Below are 22,999 nucleotides of genomic sequence, written 5' to 3'. Positions count from 1 at the left end.
ATGATGATTTTGCTTGTCTTCCTTGTATTTCTGAACCAAATTCGTATGAAGAAGCAATGAATTGTGGTGACTGTGAAAAATGGAAGGAAGCCTTAGATAATGAATATAAATCTTTACTTGAAAATGAAACATGGATTTTGACTGATTCACCACCAGGCAGGAAGGAAATTAATTCGAAATGGGTGTTCAAGGTGAAAGAAATGTCAAATGGCGAAATTGAACGTTATAAGGCTCGTTTTGTAGCGAAAGGTTATTCCCAAATACAAGGAATAGACTTTCATGAAACGTTCTCGTCTGTTGTTCGTCATTCTTCACTTCGCATCCTGTTAGCTTTATTAGCTGAATTTGATCTTGACATTGAACATATGGATGTTCAAACTGCATCCCTATATGGTGATCTTGATGAAGAAGTTCACATTCGTCAACCTGAAGGCTACGTGAAGAAGGGGGAGGAAATGAAGGTTTGCAAGCTGAAGAGGGCAATTTACGGTCTAAAACAGGTGTCACGCATTTGGAATATGAAATTTGATGTGACATTACATAAAATGAACCTAAAGGAGTCAGAATATGATTCTTGCATTTACTTCAGAATTGAGATACAAAATATACTCATTATAGCTGTTTATGTAAACGACATGATCATTTTCTCTAATAGAAATAATAGGTGGAAGAAAGACTTGAAGAAAGGACTAATGAATCAGTTTAAGATGAGAGATCTTGGTGAACTTAGTTGGTGTCTTGGCATGAGAATAAAATGTAACAGGAAACATGGGACGATTAGTATTGATCAAAGCAAATACGCAGCAAACATACTCAAGAAATTTGGTATGGAACATTGTAATCCGGTTGCAGATCCATTTGAACCTGGCTCAAAGCTGCAAAAATGTGAAACTAAATTGACGGATGAGGAAAACCTTGTGTTACATCGCATTCTTTATCAGCAAGCCGTAGTATCACTACTGTATTTAGATCAAAGCACAAGACTGGACATTGCATAAGCTGTGGGGGTTCTAAGTAGATTCAATTCTAATTATTGGAAAATCCACTGGGAAGCTGTCAAATGAATTATGCGACACATTAAAGGCACAGTCAATGTAGGAATAACTTTCCGAAAAAGTGGAATAACTGAAACTGAAGGTTTGTGTGATGCGACAGCAGTTTCCTGGACTTCAAAACGACAACAAACCATTGCTCTATCAACTACAGAAGCTGAGTATATGGCTCTATCAGCAGCAGCGAAAGAGTCGGTATACCTTCAAGGATTGCTTCGTGAATTGTGTGTTTCGCATAGTGAAAAACCAGTAAGTGTATGCTGTGACAATAGATGTGCCATTGCACTGAGTCACAATGGTGTGCATCACGCTCGAACAAAACACATTGACATGAGGCACCACTATATTCATCATTTAATTAAAACAGGAAAATTCAGTGTGAAACCTGTAAGTACCGATAAGCAGAAAGCTGATTTATTGACAAAGGCACTGCCTAATGGTAAATTTTCAGAGTTCATCTCGAGAACTTGTGGGGGTGTTGGGAACATTCAATTTTACTCTTTGATGTGTTATATGTAAGGTAGTTTATGTTTTCTCCTTGATCTTCATTATGTACACGTTGAATCAATGGTCTCTAAAAATGTGTGTTCCTGGCAATATGGTGTATTGCGTATTTGATTAAAAGGTCAACTTTATGACCTCACAGAGGACTAATTAGAGTCAATATCTAATACCCATAATGTTTGAATCTGTTTGTATCATCAGAATGCAAAATTCATGATGGATGGCGCAAATCTTAAAGAGTTGACTATAAAGACTTTTTGGAAGTTCTCGTTTGCAATATTAACTGTTACAATTGTATGATCATGGGAAAATGTCAAGACTGTCCAGGCAAACAAGCTTTCCTTGATGTGTGTGAAGCATCAGAAGATGATTTGATGCCTGAAAATATACAATACAAACAATGGGTGACAAAGACAGAATGGAAATGGTGACAATTACAAAACCACACAAAGAGTTTTTTGGAGTGTTAACCAGCAAACCTTGAAAACCTGAATTACACTATTTTATTGCCAAAGCTCAGGACAAATTTCTGATGGACAAAAAGCAAACCTTGGCAGCTGAGTGCTTAGTTCTTGCCAACTTTTCAAAAAACAATTCCTTTATTGTTCAAGATGAAGTACAAGAGTACAACTGGATAAACAAAGAACCCACAATTCATCCATTTGTGTTCTATTATATAGATCAACATAAAATCACAGTTTTTGTGTCATAAGTGACTAACCTGAGCACAATGCTACAGCAGTGCATGCTTTTCAACTGCAATTAACAAACTAGATAAAACAGGACAGCACTTCCATAAACAAACTGATCTACGTCTCTGATGGTGCTGCAAGTCAATATATATATATATATATATATATATATATATATATATATATATATATATATATATATATATATATATATATATATAAAAATTATTAACATCTCCTTTGCAGGAGAAGGACATGGATTTGATGCAGAATGGTATATTTTTGCATTATTCTTCAGGAAAAATGCATGTGATTGAGTCGGGGTGCAACAAAACAAGCTGCCACAAAATTTAGTCTTCAGTAGACCTAAGAGAACCAAATCTTGATACCTCAAGAAATGTTTAAATTATGTAAAGCAGAGGTAAAAGATTTACCAATGTTTTTAAAATGTGAGGAAATACAAGAACTCTACACCAATATCTTGGAGGAAAGATTCAAAACTTGTCAGAAGATTAAAGGCACCTGATCTTTTCATTGTTTCATACTTCAGTCAAACAACTTGCTGAAGTGTAAGATCACATCAACACTCCCTGATAGTGAACTTCCCCAGTGTGGAAAAGATGTACCACTGACACTTAAAAATAAGGACACAGTGGCATGGTTTTATGGTGAACAATGATGGATTGGTGAAGTTGTTAATACTGATTGTAAAAACCAATATGTGCATGTTTCATTTTCCACCTACCAGGACAAAGGATCTTGTTTAATAAAGTTGAAAAGGATCTTGCCTGGACACCTGTTAAAAATGTACTGAAGAACATGTCTCCCCTGGAATTTACAACTGCGACTGGCCGAACTTTTAACCTAATGCCCAAATTGAGTGAGGAAACTTATATGTTGTTCAATGAACAACGTAGTAAAAACAAATAAGGTGAGAACAAGATCAATGCAATTAGCTGGCTCATTTTTTAAAAAAAGTGATCATAGATATGCTTAAATTATGTAACTGATATACTTTATCTATTAGTCCAGATACTGCCGACAATAAGAAAAGTCTTTCCAACTCATACTGGTAATTTTTTTAGTAGCTTCCCATTGAATCTCAAGGTTGAAATTTATACTGAAGTTCGACATCATAAAGGTCTATTGAGTGTGTAATTTTCAGATTTTTAAATGGTCTTCCAACAAAGATACTGCTGGCCAGAGAATGAACAAATTCAAAAATCTTTATTATTTATTTATTTTAAAGTGAACTTTTGTAAGTGTAAGCTCCTCACAACTGACACTCCATAAAAAGTAACTACACTATGTAGTATAGCACCAAAAATATTAAGACCAAAAAATTACTCCTTCTTTGGAGAGATACTGTTCAAAAATTTAGTTTTTTTTAATTTGCAACCAATAAATCTGACCCATTAAAAATATATTAAGAAATACATTTAGTTAGATGATCATGGTTTTAATTTATAGTTCAGTGTATGTTGAATTACATGCTTATTTGAAAGGTCTGGGGCAACTGCTTACTGTATAATTTTTTAAAAAACATGATGCTTCTAAATGCAAAAGAATGGTTGCAGCCCGAAACAAAATGAATGCTGTTTCTACATGATAACGAATAAAAAAAATTTAGAGTCCACCAAACATGAGAAAATTCACCCACTGAATATCAGTTTCTTCTGAGATGGTCAAGCTACCAACGCTGGACCACTTGATATGGACTGACCCAAGAATTAATATCTTTAAGTACAGTGAAAGATTTTTTCCCAATACTACCATTAACTGGCGTATATATTATCAGAGTGAAAGGTACAAAGAGCAAATTAATTAAAAGGGAAACAAGAGCAACTATCAAAATTGGACCATTTACATTTACATGAATTTTATTAGTGGACTTAATATAAATATTCAGGTGTTTTATGGAGTAGATTGGTTGAAGAAGTACAAAGTGATTTTATATTTCCATGCATCATCAATGAAGTGCAATGTGGACAATCACCATGACGGAATACAATTTACATCACCACCTTAGCAAGTACTAAATATGTGAGGCTAAATCACATCCGTTTAGTAAATAATACAAAAGTAGTGGAGAAAGAAAATGTTAATCAGCTACAATAAACATCACTTACATTCATAAAAATTGTATACGAGTCTGATTTATTAACTAATATGTAAAAGGAAGCATTGTACCATGTTTTATGTACCCATGAGAAAATGTTTCCAACAAACTAGGGGTCATAGGCAATCATATATGTAATTTTAAAATTAAGAATAAAGGACTATTTTTCTGCAAATCCTAACCAGTACTGATACGTTTAAAACCTTAAGCACAAGAAGATATTAATAAGATGACAGATAATGATATAGAATGTAGCATAAGTGCCTTCAACAATCCTTTACTGATAGTACGAAAGGTTACAGACAGGGTTCACCTCATGCTACATGCATGTACTTTCCATAGACATATAGAGACTGAGGGAGATATATCAGTGTATATCAATGAAATATTAGTACATTTTGAGGAAGCAAAGTACTTTAGCTTGATGGATTTGGCAATTGGCAGATGAGATTAAATGACAATTCAAAACCAATCTCAGCATTTTTATATGATGGAACAAACTTTCAGTTTAAAGTATTACCATTTGGGCTAAATATATTTGTTTCAGTATTTATACAAGCCTTAGGTCAAGCTCTTAGCAGTCAGTTACTGGAAGAACTTTCAATCTACGTCGATCTTTCAGCCGGTCGGTGATGACATAATCGAGGCACATACCCTGCAATTAAAAAAATAATTTTACAGAAACTATTTGCTAAAAAAGTCCTTTTTGCTTTACTTGCAGCTTTATATGTCAGGTTCATTATGAGGTGCCCAACATTTCATTACTGGTCATATTTGTTGTGATATTTACGTGGAAGTAAGACACAGCACGAAATTCGAAAAAGTTTGCAATGAAAAACTGGTGTCGCTATGACTTTGTGATCGGTGCATGTTACATAATATGTTGCTGTCTATTGAAATTCAGCTAACATACAGAATTTTTCTTTCAACTTGGTGGAGGTCTGTAATTGTCACCAATCTCGAGAAAATTGATCTGACGTAGCATACTCATTTGTGGTCACACAGTGCCAGCAATAAAGCTAAGGTGATATATCCAGAACATTCCTCATATTTCATAAATGGTTTGAGATATCAAAATGAGAGTTTGACAAATGACAGCACACAAACAGGAGAGTATTTTGCCATATGGTTATTACGTAATTCTTCATTATCTACCATATTGTTCCACTAACTACAGACATTTCCAGTGAAGGAATGTTATTTTTTGGAGCCATCAACAGCTGGTAAAGCAAGAAATGCTATGGGCTTTGGAACAACATAAATGAACTCATTACATGTTTATTTCATACCGTGGATGTGCTTTTTGATAAAATGCTCACCTTAGTTTTCCCCAGTTCCTCTCTTGATAAATTTAATGAACCACTGCGTACGGATTCTCTCACAACTGCGTCTGCATAACACGTTAGTGAGGTTAGACTGTGTAAACTCCGATTAGTTTTGGCAAAAGAAGCACATTTTAACACGGCAACAAGAGAAATGTGTAGGTTTTCCTCAAAATTCCCCATTCATGACACTTCTCTGAAAGATACAAATGGTTAACAAACAAGGAGAAAATTAATCGTTGTATTTTCGGTGGAATTCTTTTTGCATACTAACCACAGATGCTACTCATGTATCCAACTACCGAGGGATTTCGTTACTTGAAATTGGCTACAAAGTTTTTACAACACTGCTACTAAACCGCATGAAACCACTGGCTGAAGGAATTGTAGGGACCTATCAATGTGGGTTCGTTGCTGGACGATCGACAATTGATCACATATTTACTCTGAGGCAGTTGATAGAAAAATTCTACGAATTCAATAAGGATCTACACCTCATCTTCATCGATTTTCGACAAGCTTATGACAGCATTGACCGCGCCACGTTATGGGAAACGTTAGAGGAACTTGGCATCCCATCAAAATACATCCGCTTAATTGCTGCTTGCTACTCTCAGTCTACGGCCCAAGTGCGGTTTGGTAATCAACTATCACCATCATTCAGTATACAAAATGGATTGAGACAAGGAGATCCATTGGCGCCAATATTATTCAATTTGGCCCTGGAAAAAGTAAGCCGTGACACTTGTCGAACCAGAGAGATGGAGATGGTGGGAGCAGACACAATCTTGGCATTTGCTGATGATGTTGTGATCCTTGGCGACACTCTAGAGCAAGTACGCAGGGATACCTCCCGATTCCTCCACAATGCAGAGAAAATTGGGCTGGTGGTGAACGAGGAAAAAACTAAATATCTTGTTGTATCACGCCGCCGAGATCTCCCTCCTTCCATTGATGTCGACAGGCATACCTTCGAACGAGTTGAAGAGTTCAAGTACCTGGGCTCCATACTAACAAATAGAAGTGAAGTAACGAAAGAAGTACAGCAACGTATAACAAATGCTAATCGCATGTTCTTTAGCCTGAACAATCTTTTCAGATCTCGGCTGATATCGCAGAAGAACAAGATCCACCTATACACGACACTGGTGAGACCAGTACTTTTATACGGCTGTGAAACTTGGGCAACATCAGCAACAGCAGAAGAAGCAATATGTGCATTTGAAAGGAAGGTACTTCGGAAGATATATGGACCCATCTACAATGCCATGGAAGGTAAATGGGAACGAAGAAAAAAAGAAGATTTATACCAGCGGTATGGAAAGCCACACATTGGACGAATATTGGCGCAGAAGAGACTCCAATGGTTTGGCCACATCCTACGGGCAGACGGATCCCTTCCAAACAGAGTCCTCCACTCTCAACCCACAGGAAAACGCCCTAGAGGACGCCCAAGAACTCGATGGAAGGATAGGATAACAACGATCCTGAAAGAAGTGGAACCAGCAGCCGTGGAGGAGGACGCCAACGACCGGATGAGATGGACTGCCATCTGCAACAGCTCCCTCCTCTCGTGTAATTGACAGACACTGCGTGTGTGTTTTTTTTTTGTTTTTTGTTTCTGTAATGTATCCCTCTTGCCTTTTAAACCTTTGATTGAATGCCCTGTTTATTTTTTCGTTTCTTCTTTAAGCTGTAATGTACATATGTAACTTTTACTACTGTATAGAGTACTTTTGTAAGTCTTTTGTCTTTACTTTTCCTTTTGTTCTTCTTGCTGTAGGCCTTAAAGGCCCGATAAGGCAATAAATGATGATGATGATGATGATGATACTAACCACAGAAGAGGTGACAAATCTTTTTGAATAGGCACCATGCAAATGTGGGCAAGAGAGGCCTCTCTTAATATTTACAAAATATGTGAGTGTAGGCTTCACTTTAGAATGACACTTGCCCTCCAGCACTCAGTATTTACCCTACAGTGCCTGCCCAGAGCCCCACCACCACTGATCTCCCCACACTTGCCCCCTTGTCTGCGCATCTACCACCTATGGTACTCTGCCTGCACCAGCCAAAACACAGTTCTTGAGTCACAACTGGCAGAATTTCAATAGTCCTATCTTCAGTCCTGGGTTTTCATCTTTGAATACCTGATACAGTTAATGCAGGTTTCCCAACACTAGACATTTTTGTTTATGAACCCTGAAGCCCTATTCATTAATAAAAATAAAATCCTTCTTCCCAGGCAAACAGTGGCTTATTATGTCTCTGTTGTAGAATTCTATGACACCATTCACAATTGTTCACTTAAGAAACATTTAGGTCTTGGCTTGGGATTCTCTAAGATACCATATTTGTTTTGCTTTTCTCTCTAAATAGTTAGAGGATCCAAATTCATTTTCAATCCTTCGAAAGCTCCAACTTTTCAGAAGATGTGTCAGCATCTGCATCTTCTCACTGTCTGTGGTGCTGGTACTGAATTCCTCTTTCAATTGCTTTATCATTTCAGATTCAACATTTGTTTCATAATCTGCATTTTTTTCCACTTCTCAATAACTCAGAACTTGCTCAAGGTTTTTCTGCACTTATCTTTTCTTTTCCAGTCTGTTCTTTTTCACTTGGGATTTGCCAAGAGATACCTAACTATCATTTAATGCATCTAAAGCAACTTTTGGGGCTGCAGATGTGCGACTCATCTGAGGAGAATTACAGGTTTGTAGTTTCCACATGTTTCAATGTACCTGGGTCAGCCACACACTTTTGTCCCTGAGTTAATTTTTTTCTACATTTACCACATATTTTGTAGTCTGTCATTATGCCACCAATCATCTGCATTTGCACTTTAAATACATTTTTCTTACATCTGCTGTGTCCATCTTCCCTGAATGGGTTACAGCAATACATGATGATCTCAAACTCCATCTTCCAGGTAGATTTGTATAATTTCAAGACACAAGACCTTTTGCAGCAGCTATCTGTGTACATGTTGCAGGCACACTACCATCCAATATTTGTTAGGTTGTTAATGGCCCGCCTACATCGTTACCTTCCAGTGCATTGTTAGACCACCACCTTTTTAACAATAAACATGTTTTTCAGTGCTTTGTGTCATATTGTCAGAGTCTGAGTACAATTTATTTTGCATTAACAGCACATTCCTGTACATATTAATTTATATCTCCTAATCCCATTATCACCCTAACTTGACTTTTTACTGTTGTACAGTGTAACACGAAGAAGAAAATATATTATTTCATCAGTTTCAAAGGTGGCATGTTTTTCGATACTCAAGGTCAAAGGTCAAGGTCACTGACTTACTTGTGTACATTCTTCAACAATGACAATCTTGCATATCATTGAAAAACTTGTTTCAAGACCTTTCCAAAATTACCTGGTTCACTGTTGTGTCTTTATTAGAATGGATTTCAGCCGTTTTTGTCAGGAGTACTTGTCGAATTATCTGCACATTTTTAGAGCTTCAAGTGCCCATTACTCCTGTCTTACTTGTGCTAAAATTCTGTAATTTGTTATTTTTCACTCTCTAGTCATGTGCAACGGACACACCAAATTTCATGAATATCAAAATGGGTCAGGTTAAAAATTGTACTTTTCTGTGTTCATCAAACATGGAATGACTCGTTTTCATCTTTTTTTCCTTTTAATCCTTTTCTTTTCATCTTCTGTATGAAGCAGAAAACTATGAATATAATCACGATACTAAGGGCTTATAATAGGAGAGCAGGTTATATAATAACCATTTTGATTTTTCCAGCATAATTATTCATAGTTTTCTTGTACAGTTGCCTACTAGACTCAAAAACCATCATGACAATGTATCTAATTGACTGCCATTTCATATGAGACGCTATTTCTCAATAATGATGTGCCTCGCTACTTCATTTTCATCACTGGCACCACAGCACGTACACCATGCATTAGGGGCAGTATTGATGTGCCTGGTACATATGTCACACCATATTTCGATCTACATGACATAGCTGTCTCCAAAAACAGCATCAATCAATAGCTCACAGAGTAAATTTTATACATGAGCTATCTCCTCTACCTTTTTTCAATTACTCTTTAAGTAACATGGGGTCAAATTTCTGACACTACTCTGTTTGTTTTAGTGTAACTCAAACCATGTGTACAAAATAAGATTCATTCTGTATAGAATGTGAACATTTCTGAAGTAATTTTCTGTTAATCAGGAACGTAACAAAACAAATATGTAAGCATGCAAAACTCTGAAACCCTTAACATGGGATTATAAAAGAAAGAAGTTATTTTGAAATAACAAATGAATGGAGAGGTGAAACAATCAGTAATAGGGTAAAAGGAACTACTACTATCAATAAGTAAGATATTGTAACAGAGTATTACACACAATGAAGTAGAGGGGTATATATGTAAAATAAGTTACAAATGTAAGACAGGACTCAAGATAAGACAAAAAATACAACATTATAACAAGGTTTATGGTATATTAATAAATAATATAGAGAAAATTTATAATTTGTAGAAAATAAACTTTTTCTCGCTTGCATTGAAATTTCAACACAAAACTTTCCAAGAAGAGACTTAACTCTGTCAAAATTTTGGGCCTGGTACTATTTTCATGTTAACCACAACAGACCAGAAAGTAAAAAAGAAGTCCATAAATGGAAAAAAAAAACTGTTAAGATTTGAGTGTGATGCTATGTCATCACTAAAAGCAAGCACAGTATAAGTGCTATCTTACGTCAATTTCGCCTCAACTTTCCAAAGCATCTAAAGACTCAAGAGTTATACTCTAATATACAGGGTGGTCCCGAATTCATGGTACAAACTTTAATGGTAGGTGCAGGACATTGTAACAAGGATATATTGTATAGGAATGTATAGTCCCAGGTGACGCGGTGAGGCGTAAACAGGGGAAATAACGGCCGAAAGGAAAACGAAAGATTTTATTGAAATCGTTGTTGACAAGTGTCATGTTTACAGTAAGTGTTCAAAATTGCGTCCACCATGAGCGATACATGCTTGACAGCGTCGGTGCAGCGATTGGCGTACACGTTCAAAGATGCCTGGTATTTCACGCACACCTGCAGCAGCTACAGATATGCGAGCAACGAGATCCTCATCTGAGTCAACCGGAGTCTCATAAACAAGACTCTTAAGATGTCCCCATAAAAAGTAATCGAGGCAAGAGAAATCAGGAGATCGGGGTGGCCAAGGGACTGGTCCACCACGCCCAATCCATCTAGCACCAAACGTGGCATTCAGGTAATTCAGTACAGCAGTGCTGAAGTGTGCTGGCGCTCCATCGTGCTGAAACCACATGCGGTTACGAATGGCGAGCAGAACATCTTGCAGCAGTTCTGGTAACACTTCTTGCAGAAAAATAAGATAGCTTTCGCCACAGAGTCGCGTGGGTAGTAAGTATGGCCCAATCAAAAAGTCGTTCACAATACCAGCCCACACATTAATACCGAAACGTTGTTGATACGCATGTGGACGCGTTGCATGTGGATTATCTGTTGCCCACACATGGGAATTGTGCGCATTAAAGACACCCTCGCGTGAAAATGTCGCTTCATCTGTAAATAGCACATGACCTACGAAATCCGGCTGCAACGCACATTGCTGCAACAACCACTGGCAGAAGTTCACGCGAAGAGGATAATCTGCAGGATTCAATGCTTGTACTTTTTGAAAATGGAAGGGGTGTAAGCGATATTCATTTAACACTCTGCATACAGTCTGATGACTCACATGTACGTCACGCGCAACAGTTCTTGTGCTTGACTCGGGTCTATCAGCCACTATGTTCAAGATGCGTTCTTCCAGTCTTGGAGTGCGTACAGCTCTTAATCGACCAGCGTCATGTCTGTTGACGTCGAACGTACCTGTTTCACAAAGTTGACGATGTAACCGTTGAAAAATTCTATGATCCGGCATTCGTCGATTAGGATACTCCGCGCGATACATTCGTAACGCAGCTCTGGCGTTACCATTTGCACGGCCGTACATGTAATGCATGTCTGCTTTTTCTGCATACGTAAAGTCACCCATCGTCTACGGCAGCACAATTGTGAATGGCGCTTGTCCCTACTGCGATACATCATGTTCATCTACTGTCCTCTACCGGCAGTGACACCAACCGATCACTCCATTTCTCTTTCCCCTGTTTACGCCTCACCGCGTCACCTGCGGCTATACATTCCTATACAATAAATCCTTGTTACAATGTCCTGTACCTACCATTAAAGTTTGTACCATGAATTCGGGACCACCCTGTAGAATGGGTAATGCTGAATATATAAAATTGTACTTAGGAAACTCGGGGAATAGCCTCAGACCACAGGGCACATACAGCTACTTCTGCATTTGATCACTTGGGCCTTAGAATCAAAAAAGTTTCTACAACTTCTTACACAGTGACAATGAACTGCAGAACTCTGGGATCACGATCTAGATTAGTGGAGTTGCAAGAGGAGTTAATTAGGACCAAATAAGGTGTAAAAAGATTTGAGTGTGATCTACATCTACATTTATACTCCGCAAGCCACCCAACGGTGTGTGGCGGAGGGCACTTTACGTGCCACTGTCATTATCTCCCTTTCCTGTTCCAGTCGCGTATGGTTCGCGGGAAGAACGACTGTCTGAAAGCCTCTGTGCGCGCTCTAATCTCTCTAATTTTACATTCGTGATCTCCTCGGGAGGTATAAGTAGAAGGAAGCAATATATTCGATACCTCATCCAGAAACGCACCCTCTCGAAACCTGGCGAGCAAGCTACACCGCGATGCAGAGCGCCTCTCTTGCAGAGTCGGCCACTTGAGTTTGTTAAACATCTCCGTAACGCTATGACGGTTACCAAATAACCCTGTGACGAAACGCGCCGCTCTCCTTTGGATCTTCTCTATCTCCTCCGTCAACCCGATCTGGTACGGATCCCACACTGATGAGCAATACTCAAGTATAGGTCGAACGAGTGTTTTGTAAGCCACCTCCTTTGTTGATGGACTACATTTTCTAAGGACTCTCCCAATGAATCTCAACCTGGTACCCGCCTTACCAACAATTAATTTTATATGATCATTCCACTTCAAATCGTTCCGCACGCATACTCCCAGATATTTTACAGAAGTAACTGCTACCAGTGTTTGTTCCGCTATCATATAATCATACAATAAAGGATCCTTCTTTCTATGTATTCGCAATACATTACATTTGTCTATGTTAAGGGTCAGTTGCCACTCCCTGCACCAAGTGCCTATCCGCTGCAGATCTTCCTGCATTTCGCTACAATTTTCTAATGCTGCAACTTCTCTGTATACTACAGCATCATCCGCGAAAAGCCGCATGGAACTTCCGACACTATCTACTAGGTCATTTATATATATTGTGAAAAGCAATGGTCCCATAACACTCCCCTGTGGCACGCCAGAGGTTACTTTAATGTCTGTAGACGTCTCTCCGCTATGTCATCACTAAAAGCAAGCACAGTATAAGTGCTATCTTACGTCAATTTCGCCTCAACTTTCCAAAGCATCTAAAGACTCAAGAGTTATACTCTAATATAGAATGGGTAATGCTGAATATATAAAATTGTACTTAGGAAACTCGGGGAATAGCCTCAGACCACAGGGCACATACAGCTACTTCTGCATTTGATCACTTGGGCCTTAGAATCAAAAAAGTTTCTACAACTTCTTACACAGTGACAATAAACTGCAGAACTCTGGGATCACGATCTAGATTAGTGGAGTTGCAAGAGGAGTTAATTAGGACCAAATAAGATGTAAAAAGGTTATCAGAAGCGTTGAAAAAATCCAGACCAAATAGAATTAAAATCAGGACATATGTTTTATTACAGATGAAAAGAGTGGAAGTAAATACAAGTGTAGCCTTTGTAGTAAATAAGAAAATTGAACATACTACAGGTATTAAAGGAAACTGAAATATTATATTAAAACTGGTTTTAAAAATAAACAATAGATATACTGTGGCAATCGCTTGAACGTATGGACCAACACTCAAATTCTGTTGAGGTACAACACCTCTACAAATATTTACAGTTACTTCAAGCAGAATAACCTCCTCCAAACCAACAAGCACGAATGTTTATTAACAAAAGTATGGTGATATGGGTATCAAACAACATAGGTTTCCTTGGTTGATGTTTTCTAGGTAAACATGGTACAGCATGTTTTGTCTTAGACTGAGACTCTTCAGCAGAATTACTTCCTGGTGTACACCACAACAGTATTTCTTATCCACTGTGTCATGACACATTGGTGTATCGCAAATAAATGTCAGGCACGTCACGAAATTTTTATGTTCCTGCTCAAGAGTAATAAGTTTCTTTTATTGTGTGCCTTATATTTCTGTTGAAAAGTTCCTATGTAACAGTCTTGCATAATGAATTTGTAAAATTTGCATTTCATATTCACCCATAATTAAAAAAATGTATTGTAGGTACTTTTAAGTGTTTGCTTTTTTGCATCTAGTAAAAAAATCAAACATATGGGTGTCATCAAAGTTTATAACAATCAACATATATAAATTCCTGGGTGTAAAAACTTGTAAGTATATGAAATTGAATGACCACAAAGGCTCAGTTGAAGGTAAACCAATTGGCAGATTTCAGTCCATTGACAGAATACTGGGAAAGTGCAAGCAATCTACAGAGGAGGCCACTTACAAGACAGTCATGCATAACATCTTAGAACATTGCTTAGATCTGTGTGGGACTCATGCCACATACGATAAAAAGGGAAAACTGAACATACAAATTAAGAAAGGCAGTGGCACAAATGGGCACACTTTTGTGTGACCCACAGGACAGCACCTCAGAAACGTTGAGACACCTGAAGTGGCAGACTCCAGAAGGCAACTGCAATTTATCTCATTAAATCCTCTTTAACAAATTTCCAGAAACACTGTTACATGAAGACTCCAAAGATACTTTCTCAACTCCCTACATTTCACTTCCATAGGACCCATGAACATAAAATCAGACTAATTACAGCATGCACCAAGCCATTTAAACAGTCACTTTCTTACTCAGTGCATGTGAGATGAAATAAATGATCCAGCAGACAACAAGGCAGAGCATTTGCACAAACTAAGGCACATAAAGGTGAAACTCATCAACATGCAAAAAGCAGAAACAGAAGAAATCGAAACAAGAAGTCAACAGATGCAGACGGCGAATGAAGTGCTGGCCACAATGCACCATATCAGCAGGATAATTGCAAAAACAAGACAAAAAAGAAATTAAGGAACTCCAAATAGAACTACAACAGCAACATCAGAAATCCTGGAGCAGGTACATAAATACCTCAGCCAACTGTTTGAGGCAGAGGAATAGAGCGACGTCACAACAGATGTCCTCATATACATCTTGCATGTCATTCTGATGGACAAAGACAAATTGAACCTGGAAAGAAGTACGGAAAAAGATGATGTCCATACCACCGTTAAATCCAGCACAGCTAGAAAATCAACAGGATGGATGGGATTCTCACTGAATTCTACCATACATACTGGGATATCGTCAGGTGGTCAAAAAATACCAGAAAACTTCAAAACGTAACACACTATCTTAATGCTGAAGAAAGCAGCATTGTGAAAAATAGAGGATTACAGACCTATCACACTGACTACAATATAGCAGCACAATGCATGGCAGACAAATTAAAAGTGCTGATGAAGAAAATGATACACCCTCACCAGACATGTGCCATGCCCAGAAGGGCCACCTATGAGGCTTTAGCCAAATATAGAGAAGTCATAGGCATTGCAGCAGTAAACAAATCCGATGCTACGATTGTGCCGGTGGACTTTGGTAAGGCCTTCACTAGAGTGAACCACTGTTATCCTTACAAGATTCTAGAAAAACTATGCCTGAATAATAATGAATATACTTAAGAGCACCACCTCCAGGCCATAAATAAACAGCCGTAACACAAAACTAATGGAAGTTCAGAGGTCGGTGAGACAAGGTTGCCCACTCTCAGTGGCATTATTTGCCATGGCCCTGGATCCACTTCAGCAGAAGACCAACACCATCACCGGAATCAAGTTGCCCGACACTACAGCGAAATGTAAAGCTTACACTGACAACATAGGATCCTTCATAGAGACAAGACAGACTTTCCAAGAATACAATAAGCCCTCCAAAATTTTGAAGAAGCGGCAGGGTAAAAAATAAATCCACACAAAATGGCACTCGTATGAATCGGAAACCAGAAACTTAACAAAGGGAGCACATGGTACTTGAGACACACAAATGCCAGTGAAAACGTCAGCCCAATACTGGCAATCAGCTCTACACAAAATAAGGGAAATTGCAAGATCAAACGGAAACAGACCGATGAACTTATTCCAGAATCCAAGTCTCATCAGCGAACTACTCTCAAAAGTGTGGTTTCTGGCTGTCAAACCTCCTACTGCTACCGACCAGCACTTCCAAGATCAGCAAAATTGTAATGTCCTTCTTCTATGCCCAGCCAGTATTCTTCACTTCGTCGAGATACGTGAAAGGGAGGCGACACAGAACTGTCTGCTATTGCAGTCAATATTTGTTGATAATGTCTGCTCTTGGCACTTATGTGAGTCTGTAGTTGGGGTTACAAAATCAAATCTCTTTAGCAAGCAAGCTTAGATTCAAATTATTACTATCAGCTAGTTGCGTTGTTCAGTGTTTGCCACCAAAGTTGATCATTAACAGATACTAGATGGTCAATTCACATTTCAAAATGAATTGATATCTTTGATTGGCATAGCACATGTACAATGAATTCCTTCAAAAGACACAGGCTTCAGTTAACACAGCATGATGTTTTGTCCGTTGAAAATTATTCCCTTTAATATTAATGTGGAATACATCATCATCATCATCATCATCATCATCATCATCGTTATTCTTATTGTCCAGGGATAATCCATACATGGTTCACTTCTTGTGATGTTTGGTTCAAAATTGTAGGACACTACAGTTTTTCCTTAACTCAGTTTCTATTAACAGTGTTTCTTTGATATGATTCACTACTATGAATGCCCACACTTGTTTCTGTCGCATGACGCAGCACAAAACTGACCAACTGAGCTGTATACAAAATAACAATTTCAGAGCCTACCCTCCGAATAAATTTCTGTGGCCAATCACTGTCTTGTCTGCCCTTTGTCCTTTAACTGTTGTTGTTGAGTACTCTCTTCATGTTCTGCCGCTCACCAGGTACTGTTGATGAGTTTGAGCACAGCTTGTGGGTTTTCCTTGAGCGATATTGATGAGTTAACTCAAGCCATCCTGCTGTCCCCTGACCACTAATGACAAGTATAATTGCGCAACTTCGCAGGCAGCTGTGTACTGTTCATGAATTTTAGTGCACAATAGATCTTTGAACCATTTTTAAGCAGTTTCTCACAGTTCTGGCTGCCATGTTGGTAGTAGTACTGTGTCTACTATGATCTTATTTCACTGCATTCAATTTTACTTCATCTTACTGTTCATCAAGATAAGAATAAAAATGTTTGGGATTACAGAAATGTCTGATACCACCCCGTATGCCTTGTCCAATAACGTCACCAATATGGCAGACAGAACCATTCACAACGTCTCCAGTATGGCGCCTATGACATTATGTAAACACGATTACAAACACAAAAATATACAAAAAAGAACACACACATCTTAATCTATAAATATAATCAAAGTAACAGGACGAGCGTGGGAAATTGAAGGTTTTTGGGTGGGGACAAACTAAATACAAACACCTACAAACACACACCACGATCCCAAACCAAACACGATAATGACACAAAACCAATCAAAATTTCCCCAATTCTACTACACTCACAATATTCACAGGTCTGTGTCACTTCCTTTCACCAACATAGCTCAACAGCAATTGCCATTACCACAAAAGAAAAACTGACAGCTCAAAACATAACAACACTGCGACTACCCATACCATCAAAAATTGGAATCTGACACTTCACTTGATCTATATAGGTCAATCGCAGCTCATGATACCAAAACACACAGCTATGACACCTCATTGGAATTGGTCACTTCCCTTGACCTATATACACCAGCAGCAGCTCACGATACCAAGATACCTACGAAGACAAATTGGATCCGGACACTTCCCTTTACTTCCTACATTGGTCAAAAGCAGCACAAGATACCAAAACACAGCTACGATGACAAATTAGAATCGGACACTTGGTCTTGACAAATGTAACTCAAATAAACTGGTGATACAAAAAAAATTGAAACAGAGTGCTTCCCCTAAGATACATAAATCAACCACAAGTACCGATACCAAAACACCAGTAACCAACACATGCAGTAAATAACACCGACCCAACAACACACAAATACCCCACCAATCATCATAATATGCGAACAATAGATAAAAAAAACGGCTACTTACCACAAAAAAGTTCCAGCGTTACATACTAGGTCAGCCACCCCAAACCCCCACCCCCGACAAACACACATCCAAACCCCCCCCCCCCCCCCCGCGCGCGCAACCTTCACCCAATTAAACCTAGAAAACATATCCATACCTAACAAAAGAAGCCACAAATTAAATTAAATGACTTACCACACGACAAACAGCAAACGACACCACAGTAACATAAACAAAACACAAACTTAACTCTTAACTCACTGAAACCAACTACTATTGTTCTATAAGAGTCACGACCAATAAATGCACACTTGAAGCAGGGATACCCAAATGAACCCAATACACCACATAATACGCGGACCATACACACACCACTTGAGGACACCACCAACCGCAACAAGACATCTACAAACACAACACACTCAAACTAAAGTCCGCGTTGTCATGACGTCACACACCACAACATCCTTACGTCACGGGTCAAAACTAACAGGTGGGATTGGATGCCTCCATTGATCCAAATGTTTATATTTTCAACCCTTCTATTGAGGAAGAAATTGTGAAGATTCGGCATGACAGTGGGGATGAATTATTCAATGTTGATATAAGTGGTAACTCCTTCACAGATTCTGACAGTGAGAGTCTTGAAGTCGTGTACCTCAATAAGTGTAACACACAGTCTTGTGTCAACAAGATGTAATTCATAGTCTGTCTGAGGAAGAAAGGGTGGTGACAAATTTGACTAGAAGAAAAATCATTTTAGTCCACTTAATCACGCATTTGAAGACTTGTCCTGAGGATACAGCAGTCAGCCATGGAATGATCCAAGCACTCTGTCATTCTTCATGTTACTTTTGAGATAAGCTACTGTACTGACTAATACACAAACAGGAGGTCTGAAGTCCCTTGATGTCTGTTTTACATGTGTGAAGTGCACAGGAGTGAAAGTACCGCATACACTCTATCAGACAGACAAAAATTAGAAATGATCATCTGTTTATGGTATTGAAATATTCATAAATTAATAAAGATATTTCATACACCTGTATTTCATTACTTTGCATATTTTATTGCACAATTGGCTTAAAACAGACCATTTTCTTTCATTTCATGAACGGATGGATTTAAAGTTTCCTTGAGGTGTATGAGTCTGAGCTTTATCTTTGATAATGATAAAAGCTGAAGAAATTAATTAAAATTTGTATTACAGCCATGACTTGAACCTTTCTTTTAACTTTATTCAACTGACTGTATACATACAAATAGAGCACATTAATAAGAAATGACACATTATATTTAATTTCAGATTTTCTTTTTAAAAATTTCTCCTTTATTTCATTTTTGTTGACTATCTCTTCAGTGTTTGGAGTTCATTTTGTTTTTACACTTAGGATATTTTTCCACGTGTGTGTTTCTGTAATGCTTTCAGTCTTTTTGTGCAGTTTTTGAGTTAGGTTTTTTGACTACTTTCTTCATTGATGATTAATGTCAGCAAATAAACAGTTTTATGTTACTAGTGTAGGGCGGTTCAGTGACAGAGAGTTTTGACAACCCCCCCTGCACATCTAGTACTGCAGAGCCTGCCCCCAGGCACCCCATCCCCACCGCACCTCAAGGTGGCACTCTGGAGCCAGTTGACTGTGGCCAACAAAGCTTCTAGCTGCATTTGGACTGTGGCTAACTCCTCCTGCATCTGCACACAACAGACAGTCCCTATCCATCTAGCTAATATGCGATTTACTATAAGAAACTTAAGGAAACCTACTGCCACCCAAGGTAAACCACTACACTCTAGTTGGCAGAAAGGGCACTCAACAATGAAAAACAATAAAAATCTATGGTAGAAGCTAGATCTGGTGCTTATTTTGCTGCTAAGGGCTATCAGGTAAATACTACAGGAAAAAACAGTGACCTACAGTAAACTGCTAGGGGCTATCTAGTGAATATTATTTAGAAAATTAAACAGTAACCAACGGCGAGATACACCTACTGATAATTCCTCGCATTTACAGTGTAAACAAACGTTTACGTACACGCGAAAATGACCTAATAAAACTATAAAAACAGCTACATTCACTGTATAGAGTCTGAATGACACAAATAAACGTAAATACTGAGTATTGTACACTGACGATTGCAGGTACAAAACGAAACCATTAGCTAACAATAAGAGTTCTGAATGTAAAGCACAAATACGAACTCTACTTTATAGGAACCGATGGGCTTACAGTACACGATCACTAATGTCCACAACAGCTAAGGAATTTAAGCAGACGGCGAGGTGACTTTTGGCTTTCTGCTACCTAAACCGTATGTAAGAACTTACCACGTATTTTACGTTTGCTTAACTGTCAACGGTCGCAGGTTGCGCTGGTCAAACGTATGCAAGTGAGCTTAGAATTCCCTGTCAGTATGACCTTTCCCAATAAAACGTGTAAAAACTGCTACCTTCGATGTAACAAAGCTAAATGACACTAATAAACGTGAATACTGAGTATTCAACACTAACTTAAACTGATTAACCTTCGTATTTATAATGTAAGCAAACGTTTACGTACAGGCTAAAATGACCTAATAAAACGTATAAAAACTGCTATCTTGAATATATCGAGTCTAAATGACACTAATAAACTTAAATACTGAGTACTGTGCACTGACTTAATTGATAATGCCGCGCATTTAACAATGTAATTTAAGAATGTAAACAAACGTTTGCATACACGCGAAACTGTCCTTAACAGAAACTTCGCTTTTCCTATTCAGACGCAAATAAAAACTAAAACCTTCAATTTATCAAGTCTATCTGAAACTAATGCACGTAAAAACTATAGAAGATACGGCAAAAACAATTAATTACATACCTCGTAACACTCTCTGAAGAAGACGTAAAATTCTGCTGTAAGCTGGTGTCCCAACGAGCAACAACATGGAGTACCCCCTCCCGCGCATGTCGGATTCACGCTAGTATTGAATGCATCTGCTGGTGTAGCGATACTGGCACTCTTCGTGACGTCTACTGTGTAGTCAGCTGCAACCTCATAGTGTTATGTAAATTTGTGTGTGACATTCTCCAGGTAATTTATAAGCGTTTATAAACAGCAAGCAGGAATAAGTGAAGAAATGTGTTTCGGAAGTAAATTAACATGGTACTTAATTTGTATCACAGTAACACTTGAGTTTGATGAGTGAGTGTAATAGTTCGCGAATATCTTGTGATGACTGATGTTTGAGGCTGCTGCCGTTTTTATGTTTTAATTTTTAATAGGTACATAAGGATGAGATTTTTTTCTGTATTTAATTGTGATCACATCACCTAGTGTGCTTTGTGATGGTGTGTGAATGTTGTAATTTTTCAGGTTATGTTCATAACAACTAAATACCCGAGTTGTTAGTGCTTGTTTTTGGTCTGTCCGGTAAAATCGCTACGTGTATCTTCGTAAAAGAAACGGTTGAGAGTGTAACGTGTTGTCAGGAGCAGTTCGTCATTGCAGTGATCTCCTTCATGTACTTCGTGACTAACGAAAAAAGGCGGACAGTGAAATTCAAACATTCGCTACGTTAGTACGGTTATGTTGACTTACTTAGCAGTAATAATGATTGTGATGATAATTTTCTGTGATGTGATGTAGACATATAGCGGCTCCAGATTGTAGGGCTAATGTAAGCACTATTTCAAGCGCCCACAGTTTCTACATCATTCGCATGAAAGGAAATGCTGTAATTCTGTTGCATTTTGTTAGTTTTCACTGTGCTTTGATTACTCGTGTCGTTAGTATTCCTCTAATCATGTGTTAATACCAGTTTGTTGTAGTGTGTGGGTTTTAATGGAGTTCTGTATTAGAGTACATTATTTACGAACTGGCGAAATACAAGGTACAGATTAACTGTAATTTGTCTAACATAAAGCATTACATGTCATCGAAACTCAATAGATCATTCATCATCGTTACAGTTAGTATGAAGTCATTTCAGTAAATCAGTTTTGAAAGAAAATACTAACCAACGTTTAATCTTGATGGTAATCAAGAATGAGAACTTCCGCGTTGCAGTGTGCTGTCTACGGTACAGGTATATGGTTATCTTTAATAGCAGGTACAGATTCTAAAATGATGATGCTTACTGTAAATTGAGCATACATCCGTGAAAGAATACAGATGAAGGAAGTTTCGAGATAGTGCCTATGTTGGAAATGCATATTCACTGATAAACAATGCGGATTTTCATCATGTCCCTATCAAACTGAAATTAACACAATGAACCAAGTGTAGAATGAAATATTTGGTGTTATTAAGTAATATTGCTGCAATGCAATCTATTGACTGCTTTGATTGTTTGTAACGCTGAAGTTATTTTACGATTGTTCACTTTTCATGACCTGAGAAATGTAAATTAGTTTATATCACTGAGCACACTTTTCCTCAGCCACTTTGAATCTGTTTCCTGTGTAATCACCCATTTACTGCACGCAATAGATGAGTGAAAATACTGTCTTTGAGCTATACCTCATGTACTTTTCTTATCTGATTGCTTTTTCTTTTCAGACTGTAGAACTGAAGCCATGGACCAGGAGCCAACTATGTGGATAAAAAAAGAGGGAATAGATGAAGTACAAACTGAGTTATGCTTCATGGTAAGTGGCTTACTTGTATTTCTTAAGTGTTTCATTAATTTCTGTGTCCAGTATGATGTGTGAATACATCCAATTGATGTCATACAGTTGGAAACATGAATAATTTTGTTTACTAAACTGATGAACTTTGTCTTAAATATGACATTTTGCACAGTACATTGAAATAAGCCTCGTATTAAACCTCACATAGAACTGTGAGCAAGAGTTTTAATTTAATGTTTAGTAAACATGGAAAACTTTTTTAATGCACAACCCAATTATACTGAGAAACTGG

At 38.0% G+C, this 22,999-nt stretch overlaps 2 protein-coding genes across 12 annotated transcripts in view; one reads left to right on the top strand and one right to left on the bottom strand.

The window, feature by feature from the left end:
• LOC126159433 (uncharacterized) overlaps nucleotides 1–21,215 on the bottom strand; it is a 31,744-nt gene extending 10,529 nt beyond the window's left edge. Inside the window, exons 1-2 of one of the 3 annotated variants that reach the window (XR_007534301.1) lie at nucleotides 20,957–21,215; nucleotides 4,888–5,022 (exon numbers count right to left, since the gene is read on the bottom strand). Coding sequence is in view for 1 of the 3 variants with exons in the window: in XM_049916544.1 (XP_049772501.1) it covers nucleotides 5,687–5,757; nucleotides 20,957–21,044 (159 nt within the window). In the remaining 2 variants the exon portion in view is untranslated. Of the gene's footprint in view, nucleotides 1–4,887; nucleotides 5,023–5,686; nucleotides 5,758–20,956 lie in introns of all 3 variants that reach the window. The other 2 variants (XM_049916544.1, XR_007534302.1) reach the window with 2 other exon arrangements.
• Nucleotides 21,045–22,999, top strand: part of LOC126159432 (zinc finger protein 729-like) — a 113,684-nt gene continuing 111,729 nt past the window's right edge. For 3 of the 9 annotated variants that reach the window (XM_049916535.1, XM_049916540.1, XM_049916532.1), the window contains exons 1-3: nucleotides 21,248–21,360; nucleotides 21,452–21,652; nucleotides 22,637–22,725. In XM_049916535.1, coding sequence (XP_049772492.1) covers nucleotides 21,598–21,652; nucleotides 22,637–22,725 — 144 coding nt within the window. In that variant the 5' untranslated portion in view covers nucleotides 21,248–21,360; nucleotides 21,452–21,597. Of the gene's footprint in view, nucleotides 21,361–21,451; nucleotides 21,653–22,636; nucleotides 22,726–22,999 lie in introns of those variants that run through there. The other 6 variants (XM_049916542.1, XM_049916541.1, XM_049916539.1 and 3 more) reach the window with 5 other exon arrangements.

Source organism: Schistocerca cancellata, unplaced genomic scaffold, assembly GCF_023864275.1.
Source record: "Schistocerca cancellata isolate TAMUIC-IGC-003103 unplaced genomic scaffold, iqSchCanc2.1 HiC_scaffold_1143, whole genome shotgun sequence".
NCBI lineage: Eukaryota > Metazoa > Arthropoda > Insecta > Orthoptera > Acrididae > Schistocerca > Schistocerca cancellata.
Note: the sequence above shows the minus strand (reverse complement) of the source record. Positions and strands in the feature narration are given on the sequence as shown.